The 14,648-nt window shown below is 36.8% G+C and overlaps 1 protein-coding gene across 1 annotated transcript; it reads right to left on the bottom strand.

Annotated features, from left to right (window-relative positions):
* Nucleotides 1–3,886: 3,886 nt before the first annotated feature.
* Nucleotides 3,887–7,004, bottom strand: LOC109155295. Its single transcript, XM_019302979.1, has 3 exons — nucleotides 6,977–7,004; nucleotides 5,496–5,985; nucleotides 3,887–4,057 (listed from the first exon to the last, which is right to left on the bottom strand). The coding sequence occupies exons 2-3, from the start codon at nucleotides 5,701–5,703 to the stop codon at nucleotides 3,948–3,950; spliced, it is 318 nt and encodes a 105-aa protein (XP_019158524.1). The 5' UTR covers nucleotides 5,704–5,985; nucleotides 6,977–7,004; the 3' UTR covers nucleotides 3,887–3,947.
* Nucleotides 7,005–14,648: the final 7,644 nt, after the last annotated feature.

The following is a 14,648-nucleotide window of genomic DNA, read 5'->3' as shown; positions in this document are numbered from 1 at the left end:
TGGAGTGAAAATGGCTATTTTGAAATTTCTTCATACTGGATTTATAAAATGAAATTTTGGGTTGTTACAGTTCAGCCCGCACTGCCCGTACTAGCCCCGGCTGACACTAACCAGCCAGAACCAGCCCAGCCCGAGGACGCTGAACCCACTGAAGCGGTGGTTGTCACTCAACCCCGAGGCCAGCCTAGGGGGCGGTCTACGAAGTCCATGGTCCAGTCGCACACCATGGCTGCTCAGAGCCGTTCTCAGGCTCCACTTTTGGCTCTCTCTGCTCAGGTCTGTCCTACTGAACCCACTTGTTATACACAGGCAGTAAAACACAGTGAATGGCGCAAAGCAATGGACGAAGAGTTTAATGCACTTCTTCTGAATGAGATTTGGTGTCTTGTTCCATCACAGACAGATATGAATGTTATTGGGTGCAAATGGGTTTTTCACACAAAAAGGAAAGCTGATGGATCAATGAACGACACAAAGAAAGGCTAGTAGCCAAAGGATTTAATCAAGTACCTAGACAGGATTTTTTTGACACATTCAGCCTAGTGGTCAAACCCACAACTGTCAGGTTACTTCTATCTTTAGCTATATCCTCCAGTTGAGTTGTTAAGCAGCTAGATGTGCACAATGCCTTTTTGAATGGGAAATTATCTGAAACTGTTTATATGAAGTAGCCACCTGGGTATATTGATAAACAGTTCCCCAATGATGTTTGCCTGTTGAAACGTTCTCTATATGGATTAAAACAGGCTCTTAGAGCTTGGTTTAATCACTTGCATGCGTTTCTGATTTCAATCGGGTTTAAAGCCTCGAAAACAGATGTATCTTTATTTCACTACTTGCAAGATTCGGCTTTCATTTATGTTCTAGTATATGTTGATAATATCCTTGCGATGGGTAGTGTGACACCCCGTAAATCCAAACACTAATCAGGGATTAATTAGAGAATTAATCCTAATCTCTTTGCTAATTTATTCCTAAAAATCCTGAAATTTAATAGTCGAGGGACTAGATTTTGACTAGTCACTTAAGTCAAAGGGTTGTACCTTGTGCTTCTTGAGTTGTGCCCATGTTCCCTTATCTTTCTAACATTATTAAGGGTAGGAATGTCTTTCTACCTAAAGTTGATGATTCAAGCTAACCTAGCCAAAACTCTTTCATTTCACTCACCCTTCAACCTAAAACACAAAAACCTCTAGCTTCTCTCTAAAAAGAGTTAGCTTCTCCTCCAAGCTAGGATTTGAGCATCCAAGTCTTGCAAGTTTGTCTCCCAAGATTCCTACATTCTTCATCTTGAGCATATTGGAGGGTAAGATCCTTGGTCTTTTGATGTTTTTAACCACCTTTTAGGTGTCTTTTTCTAAAGATAGAATCTTTGTTGTCTTTTGGTTTGTGTATGAAGTTGGTGTGGAAGTGGAGCTTTAGGAAAGGCTTTCTAAGGTTGAAAAGAGGAAGTTATTAGGCTACAAAGGTAAACCATGCTTTACAAAACCTATTTTCTTACTTATATGATGATTTCTTGGCTCCTACTTGTGATTCTTGTGTTGATTTGTGAGATTTGATGCATTGTCTTATGGTGATGCATGTTTAGAGCTTGTTCTTAGGGTTCTTTAATGTCATTGCTTGGCTGTTTCTTGGGTTCAAGTCATATTCTTGTTGTGTGTGAGATTTTGGGTGTTTTGGACTTGAACTTGGCCTTATTGTTGAAAATCCCCGAAGGGATAATTTTGGTGTACAAGGTGTACCCGCGGGCGGAACGGCGGGCAGGGCCCTACCCGCCCCACCCGCGGGGTACGTGGTTCATCGTGGGCATGTACCCGCAGGCGGAACCGCGGGTGGTTGTCCACCCGTGGTCCCACCCGCGGGGAACGTTGTTGGCAGTTGGCGGGGATTTGTTCCCCGTGATTCTTTTGACTCGGTATTGATGTTTTGACCTCCCGATGTTGTTTTATTGGGCTATTTGTGAGTCTTCTTGATGTTTCGTATGTCTAGAACGGTATGTTAGGAATCCATGTAGGATTTGGTGTCTTGAATCGTGCTAAGGGTCCAACCTTGTGATTCGTTGGGCTAATTGTGAGTCTTGAATGTTCTTTGGAACTACTTTTGGTTTACCCGTTTGATAAGCATGCTATTTTGATGTTGAAATGCTAGTATGTGTGGTTTGTTCTTTCGTATTGAGATTGCCAACTTGTGTTGACAATCATTTGGTGTTGGATTGGAATCCTTTGTTGTTGAGTATGGTCTCATGTCTTTATTGTGATCGCTTGATTGATTCCTATGATGTGAACGTATGTAATTCGTTGTACCCTTTGTTGATACTTGATTAAGACTATTGTTGAGTCTTGGTCTTCTTGGTAATGATGATGACTTTGTGTGACTATGATTGAGATAGGTGGTTTGTTACTTGAGCTTTGCTCACGAGTTTGGCGGTTTTGTGAATGAAATTAATGGTACCCTCGTGTACTGAGAGTTCGGCGGTGAATAGGAGTGTTGGAGGGGGGACATAAGGCAAAAGGTTGGACTCAGAAGTACAGGGTGGCACTAGGAGGTAATGGTTGGAACTGAAATAAGGTCGGGGGTAGCCATAAGGTTGGAACAGGGCATAAGGTTGGAACTATGATACTTGTGACATGTAGTTGTCACTGTGTGAATATGAATTCTTTGCTTAAGAGCATGTCTTGATGTATTCTACTTTGTGATCAGTAGAATGCATCCTGAGTTTTTTGTCTTTCATGTTTGTAGTCTTGTTGTTGTTGTGAGGGTGGTGATTCCCGTTTCCCTGAGAGTGTTTGATGAGTCCTTGAAGTTGACTTCTCTCTCTATGGTTTTGAAATGTATATACTGTATTTCATTTCGAAATGATTTTGCTTATACTTATCTATATATGTTATTTAACGCGTATTGATGGGTTACCAGCAAGATTCGCTAACCGGGTGTCATCCCCATGTTATGTTTTCCTTGTTCTACAGGTTTTGAGTAGAGGTTTGAGAGCGCTAGATGTGGATCGATAGATAGCTTAGCTACCTTGTCTAGACGTTATGTTTTGATGGCCTGTGAGCCTTTTTAGCGGCCTGTGTGCCTTGACATTTAATGACTTGTTTGAATTGATATTTTTTCCCGCTTGTGCACCTATGTCTAAGATAGATGTGGCATAACATACCCTGATTTTGTATAGCTTCCCTTGCATTATGTCTTGATGATTAGATGTTTGCTTGGGCATTTAAGTTTTAAAAATGTGGTAAAAATGAGGGGTGTTACAGGTAATGATATACAGGTTAACTTTATTTCAACAAAAGATCAACTGGCAGATATCTTTACTAAAGCTCTACCTGGTCCTAGATTTCTTTTCTTAGAGACAAGCTACAAGTCACTACTGTACCTTGTGCTTGAGGGGGGGTATTAAGACTCTATGTATTTGAGTTAGATTATGACTCCCTATTCCCGTCTCACTGAAACTCTCTCTTTATCTATACCTGCAATCTGTACATTTGTAATTATATTCCTGAATACAATTCTATCCGTTCTTATCATTATCACATTAAGTAGGAGATTAAATATGGAAAAGCAATGATTAAAACCGCTAATATTTATAAATATTTTCAGATATAGTTTTGAAAACTTAATAAAATTTGATGTCCGGAAAACATTAGTGTCAAGAAAAAAAATATTTTCTGAACCGAAATATTGTCACATAGATTTATTTGGAAACAATTCAAGATACATAACTGAATACCATAACAATATTAATGTCATCATTAATTAATTATTAATAGTAATAAGTAACATTATAATCACTATTAACATTAGTAATAACGACAAACTAAAGTATGATAATACATCTTTTAATGTTTCCAGTTTTCTAAAGATAAAATATGTGACTAGTCTAAAGTAGCGGTTAACTGTAACTGTAGCACAATTACCAATAATAACAATAAAAGATAATTAATGGCCTACCTTAGTGATGCAAACCGTATCTCCTCCATTGCGCTAACAACGATGACGATTAACATGAGAAGAAAAACCCCAGAATTCTCCCTATCTTCACTGTCGGTGCAGTAACCTCGATACAACGTCCAATGGTACGTTAAAGATTTATTGGTAGGACTTAATTACAAACATTAATAATCATATAAAATGAAGTATTTAAGCATACCAATGTACCAAATATGGCAGATTACCATGAAATAATAATTATTATGCAAGCTAATAAATGAGATTAGCCTCTAAACTTAATAACAGTAATTAATAATGCCAATTAATAATAACTACAATAAAGGCAAAACTGATTAAGGGGTGCCAAATACTAATCTCAATTTACCACATAATAATTAACCATGACTATTATGATACTTAGGGAGACTGAAAGTAGGGTAATAACCAAATTACCATTATACAGACAATATAGCAACTATATTGCTTTTGCCATAAAATTAAAGACTTATTATTATTATTATTATTATTATTATTATTATTATTATTATTATTATTATTATTATTATTATTATTATTATTATTATTATTATTATTAAAGCCCTGAAAACTATTATAAATTAAAACTTAATCAACTTAAACAATAGTTTGTAATTCTTAATGGCCAAAATTAAATCCTTAAATCCTTAATGTCTCAAAATAGGCCAAGACAATAATTATAGCACTTAATCAATCAAATTAGGCTTATAAACCTCAATGGCCCAAGTGAATTATAACATGAATGGAAAATGGTCTAGTGTTGAAATAGACCAAAAACTTAATATTATTACCAATGATGAATACCAAAATATGGTAGTTAGTAATAATTAACACTTAATAAACATGTTATAAGTCAAATAAAAAGGCTATAATTATTATTAAAGTATCAATCAAAATGGTGGGATCCATACTTTAATGACCCAAGATACGTCCCAAATAGCTTGTTCAAAATAGGTCCTAAAGTTCCAGATACACATAATACTAAAATATGCTCAAAATTAAGGGAAAACCAAAAAACAAGTTATCTTAATAGACTATAATGTCCTAAATTGGTCTAAGTATCCAAAATTGAATGATATTTTAATAATGAATTTAAGAATTAATAATATGCTAAATCTAATCTTAATGCGTGCTTTTATGCATGTATAATTATAATAATAAAATAATTATTTAATAAATATACATAGCATGTTTTGATTTTGCATATTAATATATTATTAACTATAATTTTAAAACTTGAGACAATTCAATATGCACCTTAACATTAAATTAAAATTCAAACAGCAAATTAAAGCATAATATTTGCTCCAAATTGAATAACAATTTAATAATGAATTAAGGAGAAATTAAATTGAATAATTAGCTAAAAGAAGTCCAAAATATGATGGAGAGAGCTGAAGCAAGCCCAAAATACTAAAATAGGCCCAATTTTTTTTAAATAATAATCAAAGTCTGGCCAAATGGGCCAGACCCGGCCCATAAACTATAATCCATCATCTTCTTAATCTTTAATCAACCAGAAGCCTTACCTCCTGTGGCGTCGACGGGAGAAGCATGAAGAAGCAGCAGTAGTAGCAGGCTCCTCACACAGTAATCTCGGCAACGAACTGAAGAACCAACTAGTGCAGCCGGACGGAGGAAGAATGGAGTCATGGAGACAGTAATCACGATGGCGCCGCTGAAGGAGGAGAGCGAGAATTCGAATGTTCCTCGGAAAACCCAGCACGGCTCCGCCATCTCGCCTTGTTGCAACGCCTAGTGCCCTGTCGCCATCGACGTCGCCTGGAACCCGTCACCCGCAACTTCAACCCACGGACACCACCACACAAGGCCCACCGACGTTACCCGATGGAGGGAATGGAGCAGCGACGTCGCGGGAAAACTAGCTTCGCCTTCGCTGCATCTCCCCATTGCAACGCTAACAATCGTTGCCTTCAGTCGCAACGCGGTGAACCAGAAAACCAGGGCCGGTTTTTATATTAGATTTTTGTGGCCCCGTTGTGGTAAGTAAATGAGGCCCTACCAAAATCACAATCTTTAAAATTAATACCGTATTTTTTTCTAATAATAAGGTGGTAAAATGTTGTTGTGCTCAAAGAAAAAAAAAAAAAACAAAAACATGTTATGGAATAAATTACAATAATAATAATAATAATAATAATAATAATAATAATAATAATAATAATAATAATAATAATAATAATAATGATAATAATAATAATAATAATAATAATAATAATAATAATCTAAACTCATAATAAGTGTGAATGAAGGTTATACCCTTCATTTATGTCCATTTTTTTCGTTAATTTTTTTTATACATTATGCTATAAAGGTTGTACTTTATAATATTTTGGACAAATATACCCCTACCGTTATAACTTCCGTTATCTTTTCCACTGTTGTTACTATGCACATGCATCCACCATATATTTTATTATCTTCTTCAATAATAAATATCAAATGTATAAAAATGTTTACATCATCATCATCATCATAATTATTATCATTATTATTATTATTATTATTATTATTATTATTATTATTATTATTATTATTATTATTATTATTATTATTATTTATAATAACTTAAATATAAAAAATCTTAATATAAAATAATAATATTAGGTACCTAATTTTTGGGTATCATATCGCGCATAAAAAAATACTAGTATGTATATATATATATATATATATATATATATATATATATATATATATATATATATATATATATATATGGGATTTTGGAGAGGAAAAGGCTGGAGTGTCATTTAGGAGGAATATGGTCATGATTGTTTTTTTTTTTTTCTTGGTTTGTGCTCAAGGTTTGGGGCCTTTGGCTCCTCTTTATATCGACACTAGAAAGTGGTTTATAACCATTTATTGTCAAGGATGGAACCAGGATTTCTTTGAGTGGGGGCGACGAAGCAAAGGTAAATTGAATTAAAAATGTTCAAATACAAGGTTCATGTGCTAAAAATAAAATACATGCAAAAGTATAGTATACCTGATACCCATATGTATCAACCAGATTTACCAGGGCACCCTCTTGGGGTAAGAGCTCTGCAACCGGAACTGCACCCCAAACTGCACTCCAGTGTGATGCTGTTTGCCCTGTATGATCTGCAGCATTTACATCTCCTCCATGCTGCCAATTGTAACACCAAGCAATTGCCAATTGGCAGTACTTAGTATGTATATACTTAAAGCAAAACAAAACTCACAACAAAGTTGCAAAAAGAAAAGGCACTAAAACTCATCCATCCAAATATATCATATTAACTTTTGTTAGTTTCAGATTAAGCACAAAGAGAAATCTTGAACAGGTCTTTTGGGAGCATAAAGTCATTGTCTCATTGTTAAATGGAGTCATTTACTTTTACAACAAAGTTACAACCTCTCTTACCTCCGACAAGGCACATTTTCATCCAATAATCAAACATTGGTTTTGAAAACTCCTCTACACTCTCATTTAGACATACTCACTGCTCATTTCGTCTATTATACATAAATCATCCAAAAACCACTTAAGCACATACGCCATTCATGATTTAAAAACAATAATTTTAGCTGCTCACTGGCTCAGCTCAGTGCTCACATTCATGATTCATATAATGATATAAAAGCACTTAAGCACATACTGTATAAATCATCCAAAAACCACATACATTAAATATTTAAATTGATTAAAAACAATATTAGTCACTGCTCACATTCATATAAAATTCTACGGCAACACCAACAAAATTCAATATAATTAACTTATTAAGAGTCTATGACTTAGGAACTGGTACTCCGGTAGCGAGAGGCGAGAGGCGAGAGGCAGAGAAGTGAGAGAGGCGGTGAGGCTGAGAGCAGAGAGAGACGAAAGAGGTGAGAGTTTTATATATTGAAAGAGCCTCACTGTTTATTCGAAAAAAAATTAGTTTGTTAATACATGCAACGTATGTGTAATGTGAATTATGCTCCCTCTCTTCCTAGTTACCTATATAATTGCCTCATAGTTTCATCCTCCCCTCATAAGAGTTAACCAAATCCCCCTCAAACAGTCATTTACCATCATGGTTTATGGCTATTTGAACTTTTATAATCAAATTTTATTTCATGTGGTGTCTGTGAATGGTAAAGGATTTTATTGAAATAAGTAGATCAGAGCACAAAGTGTTTAGCATAATTCTATTTGTGGGTGTGTGATAACAACACGTGAATCTCTATAAATTCAATTCGATATGAATTTAATTTGTTGGTTGAACTTTGTTTTCACTATACAAGTTGCTGGAGCACAAAGGCCCCAAACCAAGAAACAAAAATGTTAGAAGCATTGATGATCTTATGCCTCCTAGGCACTCCGGCAGCCTTTTCATTTGAATCTCATGTACTACTGAATAATACCAAGAATGCGAATCCCCAAGCTCCACATCTTCCACCCCCCCCCCCCCCCCCGCCACCCCAATTACAGGCTTTCATCTGGCATTGACCTGGCCAAACGGCTTCTGTAAAATCCAGCAGTATATTCCAAGCAATGAAGCAAAGTTGTTCAAGTCTTCACGACTCACAGACTTTGGCCACATGATAAATTATGGAATAGCCCACAACCCCCTCTAGGGTCGCCATAATTTATATCATTGAACTTCGGCGACCCTAGAGGGGGTTGTGGGCTATTCCATAATTTATCATGCGGCCAAAGTCCGTGAATCGTGAAGACTTGAACAACTTTACTTGGAATACGCTGCTGGATTTTACAGAAGCCGTTTGACCAGGTCAATGTCAGTTGAAAGCCTGTCCAACTGGGTGGCGGTGGCGGTGGGGTGGGGTGAGGTGGAAGATGTGGATCGGAGCTTGTGGAGCTTGGGGTCGAAGATGTATGTAGAGCTTGGGGATTCGCATCCTTGGTATTATTCAATAGTATATGAGATTCAATGAAAAGGCTGAAGTGCCTAGGACGCATAAGATCATCAATGCTTCTAACATTTTTGTTTTGTTTCTCCTTTTCTTGGTTTGGAGCCTTTGCGCTCCGCTCCTCTTTATATAGGCCAGTGTGAGGTGCCATGCATATTCATGAAGGCAGTGTATGTGAGTTTTCAGTCGTTTTTATGAGTTGTTTTGAGTCCCTTTCCCAACATAATCATTTGTTTGTTTTGAGTCGCTTTCGGAACAAGACCTTTGAAGCTCATTGACAAGGAGAAAGAGAATAAATACGGGGTAATTTATATCATAGATCAAGGTTCACACCCCATTATGAATTAATGATAGAGGTACAAAATTTCATAATACAAAGACATACAAAATCACAACATAAGACACATACATATATTATATAGTTACTTATTTTTCAAACCTGATATACGTACAAAATTTATATTCATATGCACAAAATTTCACAACACAAATACATAAATTCATAACATAAGATACAACAACTAATTTGTTTTAGTTACAAAATTAATACTCTTAAAGTACAAAATTTTATAACACAAGACACAAAAACTCATAACATAAAACACATACACATGGACTCCTGAATCAAAATGATGAGGTACACAATTAATATTCGTAAGATACATAATTTAATTATAACACATGACACAAAAAATCGCAACGTAATACACGTACACATGTTATATATTACATATTTTTCAAATTTGATATATGTACAAAGTTTGTGTTTCATATGCACAAAATTTCATGACACAATAAATATAAATTCATAACATAAGACACAACTATTAATTTGTCAAAGTATAGAATTCACACTATTAAAATACAGAATTTCAAATATATGTGAGTTCACTTTTGATTTGGATCAGATCAAAGTGTATTCGGGTCTTTTGTAATGAGACGAAGAAATTGATATATTGTATACTCAAAACACATATATAATGAGTGAATGAGAAATTGATTCCCAAGTATTGTAGACTCATTTCAGTTGAAAATGAAGATGAAAAGGCTTTGTACAAGCATTTGTCCCACATTAGTTGAGAAGTAGGTTTGCACCATAATATATACAAGAGTCTTTTAAAGATGTGTTAAATTGTATAGTATAAAAGTTCTATCACATGCGAACTTTGTTTTCTCTCTTCCGCTATGCAACATATGTGTAACGTGAATTATGCAAACTTTGTTCCCCCCACCCCCCAAACAGTCATTTACCATCATGGTTTATGGCTATTTGAACTTTTTATAATCAAATTTTATTTATGGTAAAAGATTTTATTGAAACAAGTAGGGCACAAAGTGTTTAGCATAATTCTAATTTATGGGCGTGTGATAACATCACGTGAATCTCTCTCTAAAAAAAGAAGATAAACTCATCACTTTAATGGCCCGTTTGGTTCTCAGAATATGCCGGAATGGCATAGCATTCCCAGTAATAGGTGTTAGGAACACTTGTATTAGGATTTTGATGATACCAATGTAATCTAGAATGTAGAACCCTAACCTTCGTTATTTTTTAATAGCTGCTTTCGTTCTAGACGAAAGTCGCCATAACTCACATTGTAATTCGTGTTAAGCTAGACAAACACACGAAAATGAGTTATGTTTTTTTGTTAGGGCTATCAAGACGAAAAAAGACACAAAACACGAAAACTGAAGCGTCAACAACGAAAGTTCATTAAAGGTTATCAACCACCTCGAAGAAACAGCTACCTTTATGACGATTATTAAGACATTCATTCTCTTCTACAACAAGAATAATGTCTTTACTGTCTGAGCTGTCTAACCATCCTAGGAACAAAAAGGACCTCAACATGTGGGACACGCATACCAAGGAGCATTAAATGAAGTTGTACCATCCTTGAAGCTAAAACACAAAACCCTAAGGCTATCCATGCCCTCAACGGTTACATGGTACAAACCACATTAATGGAGCATTTAATGCAGCAAGCTCCCCGGTCCTTACCCACTGATAATAGGTTTGAAATTTCATCTCCCTCAAACGGATGAAATTTCCCTCACCTATATAAACCCACCTTCATCAACTAAGAAGGTGTTGATTCTTTTCATTCGATAATTCTATCAAGCAAAAGCTCTTAAACAATCTCAGCTCTCACATAGCTTTTGTGAACCGGTGTCAAGGCATGAAGATATTTGAAGAAGCTCATTAATCCTCATCTTCATCCTTGAAGAAATCTTGCTCTTTTATACGAAGCAATCATTCTTCATTCAAGTCAAGACCTCACCAAGTTGGAGAAATCAGAAATCATTTTCTACCAACCTCAACTCTGAAGAAGACATTGATAGAGGCGGAGTAAACTCGCGGAGTTGAAAAACCTACAGGAAGCTGTCCGGCTTAGTGATCAAGGAAGCTTTCGTGTATTTGTACTAACGAGTGATAGTGCAAACCTTCCATAAGTTGTGGAAAAAGAGTGGAAGTAGGCAAAGTTGGCCGAACCACTATAAAAACTCTCGTCTCCCTATCTCTTTATATTTGCAATTTACTTTCTGCATCATATCATCTTTCGCGCCAAAAATCGAACATTTCGTTAAAACATCAAACTGTGCAAAGCAAACTAAACGAACTTAATATTTCCGCTGCGCTGTAACGCCGAAAGGTTGTTATTTGCCAAAATCTGTAAAGAGTCTATTCACCCCCTCCCCCCCTCTAGACTCTCGTTGTAACACTACCGGGTCCAACAAGTGGTATCAGAGCCAATACCTTGATCGGTAAAGGCTTTCCATTTACTGCCTGGTAGATCCCCTATCAAAAAGTTTCTGAAAATCTGCATATTTTCAGCTTTGCACATTTTTTTAAAAATGGAAAAGGATCATGCTAACCGCTCTAAGCAGCTTGCCTTTAGCCTCTCAAAATTTGATGACTAGAAAGTGAGAATGCAGGCCCTTCTCTCTTCAATACATGACGAAATATGGGATGTAATAACCACATGACCAATCACCGTCATGATGGCAAACACACAAGCTGCAGCTCAAGGAGCAGGTGCTGGGCAGATGATACCGAAACCAAAGGATCAACTCACCTCGGAGGAAAGAACAAGGGCGAACTTGGATAATGTAGCACAAAACATCCTCTACAACTCTCTCGACGATTCCTTGTTCCCCAGAGTCCGAAAATGCAAAAATGCCATGGAAATCTGGAATGTTCTGATGAACCTGGGTGAAGGAGATGAACAGGAGAAGGACAACAAACTAACAGTGGCCATGAAGAAGTTTGAGGACTTTAAGATGCTGCCGAATGAAGCTGTCACAGACATGGAGCTAAGGTTCACCAGACTCATGGGAGATTTGTCAGATCTCGGGAAGGAACTGACTGAGAAAGAAAAGAACCTGAAGATTCTTCGTGGTCTACCGAAATCTTGGGAAATGAAAGTCATTGCAATGAGAGATAACCGAGACATGAAGACTACAAGCACAGCCAAAATCTTCAGTGATCTTAAGGCCTACGAGTTTGAGCATGAACCGAAGGATGCTGAAGAACCTGAATCAAGAAACATAGCCCTCGTGGCCAACCAGCAAGCGTCAACATCTCACAGGTCAAAATCCAACTCCTGTGAATTTTTATCTGACGAACAATTTACCTTATTTGTTAGGAAGATGAAGAGGTTTATGAGGAAGAACAACTTCCAAGACTCTCAACGTTCGGGACACTGAAGGCAGCACGAGAGTTCACCTCAAACCTCAAAGCCAGAAGCTTCAGACTCACAATTACTGTGCTACAACTGTCGAAAGCCAAGACATTCAAGGCAAACTGTCCTCATCCAATTGTGAGCAAGCACCAAGACGGCAATGCTACCAAAATCTCATCCAAAGAAGCTGGAGAAAGCTACAAAAGAAATGATAAGCCAGAATCAACGAACTCTAGAAACGAAAGAAGAAGAAAAGCAATGGTAGTTAACGAACCATCTGACACTGCTGAAGCCGAAAGCAGTTCCTCAAGCTCGAGTTCAGAGGACGAGAGTTCCGAAGAAAAAAAAGGGCTGCTATGTCTATTTAGCCAAGAGTCAGAAGAGCTATGCCTTATGGCTGATGATGATGAGGTAAATTCTCAATCATCCTCCTGTTATTCAGCAGAGTCTAGTTCTGTAAGAAGTCAAACCTCCAATGAATCAGTCTCCGAAATGGTGAGGAGGTTCAAGATAATTGAAAGCACATACTCTAAACTAAAGGAGGAGAACTCTCAGCTTATGATTAGCTACAATGCGTTAAGGCAAGTTCAAATTGAGAACGTAAAGTTAACCATTGCTAAGAAGCATCTTGAGGAAAATGTTCTCGCTCTGAAAGAGCAGTGTACAGTAAGAGAAAAGAGAGAGCAAGAATTGCGTGAAGTCTTGAATAAATTCAACAATTCATCCAATCTAATGGACCGAATGGTGAATGAATCTAGACTGCCCGGGGAAAGAACGGGAATTGGTTTTGACCCCAGCTCCTCTTCACAAGTCAGCTTGAACAAATCCACTAATGATTATTCTCACGAGAGTTTCAAGCTGCATTTGTTCAAGGTCCAACCCAGGTGTCTGAGCCTATGACGAAAGTTAACGATGTCGCCACACCACAACCAACAAGCCAACCGAAAGGTAAGGTTGTACAACGAGTTGTGGGTCTTGGAAATAAAAGATCTTTCAAAGGCAATCCTAGACAAAAATATGTCAAAAGGAATGGACCAAATGGCAATAGATAAAATCTAAACCATAAGAAGGGTCAGCCTTACAAGAATATTCAATCTAGGAGTAGGCCGAATGTTAACCAGAGGTAGTATCGTCCAAAACCAACACCAAAGAATCCTGCCCAAGGAATCCCGAGAAATTGACGAATCAGACAAAACGAAAGATCTTTCAAAGGATCAGGTTATGGCAATGGATGGACTGGGCCATCAGAGGAAGATTGGTTTGATTACCCAGAACCTCTATCAAGAGCTGAATTTGAGATAATTCATCTGCGTAAACAAAACAATTATTCCAAGTATTATGAAAATCCTCCTGAAGAATATTTTCACAAGAGATATAATGCTAAAAAGGCTATAAAGGACCAAGGATGAGTTGAGGAAACTCTAGGTTCATGTGGATTCCAAAGCTGACATCTAACCCTCAAGGACCCGAAACTCAAGGGGTACCTAAAAGTATATAATCTTTCTTGCAGGATAAACAAGTCATATGGTATGTTGATAGTGGTTGCTCAAGACATATGACTGGTGACAAAACAATGTTGAGCAATTTCAAAGAAGTAGATGGACCTAAAGTCGTCTTTGGAGGTGAAACTAGTGGCAAAACTCGTGGAACAAGAGATATCATCAAAAGAGGAATAACCATCAAAGATGTATCATATGTTGAAGGGCTAAAATTCAATCTTCTAAGCACAAGTCAATTCTGTGACAAAGGCTACAAAGTCGAATTCTCAAAGGACAAATGCAAAATAGTCAAACACAAGAGATGGCGAGATCGCATTAACTGGCCAATGGAAGAAAAATATGTACATAGTTTCGTGGAATTCTTCTAACACTAACGTTTGTTTTGTGGCTAAGAGTAATGCAGATCTAAGTCAGGAATGGCACAACAAATTGAGTCATCTAAATCTGAAGACCATCAATAAGCTAGCCAAGAAAGATCTCGTGAGAGGATTACCTAAAGCATCCTACATGAAAGACAAGATCTATGAAGCATGTCAAAAAGGAAAACAAATCAAATCATCTTTCAAATCCAAGGATGTGGATGCAAACTCACGATCTT

This window comes from Ipomoea nil, unplaced genomic scaffold (assembly GCF_001879475.1).
Source record: "Ipomoea nil cultivar Tokyo-kokei standard unplaced genomic scaffold, Asagao_1.1 scaffold2700, whole genome shotgun sequence".
In the NCBI taxonomy this organism is placed as follows: domain Eukaryota; kingdom Viridiplantae; phylum Streptophyta; class Magnoliopsida; order Solanales; family Convolvulaceae; genus Ipomoea; species Ipomoea nil.
Note: the sequence above shows the minus strand (reverse complement) of the source record. Positions and strands in the feature narration are given on the sequence as shown.

Coding starts and splice junctions, on each gene's coding strand:
- LOC109155295 (XM_019302979.1), bottom strand. CDS start 5,703: ATGGCGGAGCCGTGCTGGGTTTTCCGAGGAACATTCGAATTCTCGCTC. Junction 4,058..5,495: donor TCCCGTCGACGCCACAGGAG/GTAAGGCTTCTG, acceptor CGTTGTATCGAG/GTTACTGCACCGACAGTGAA.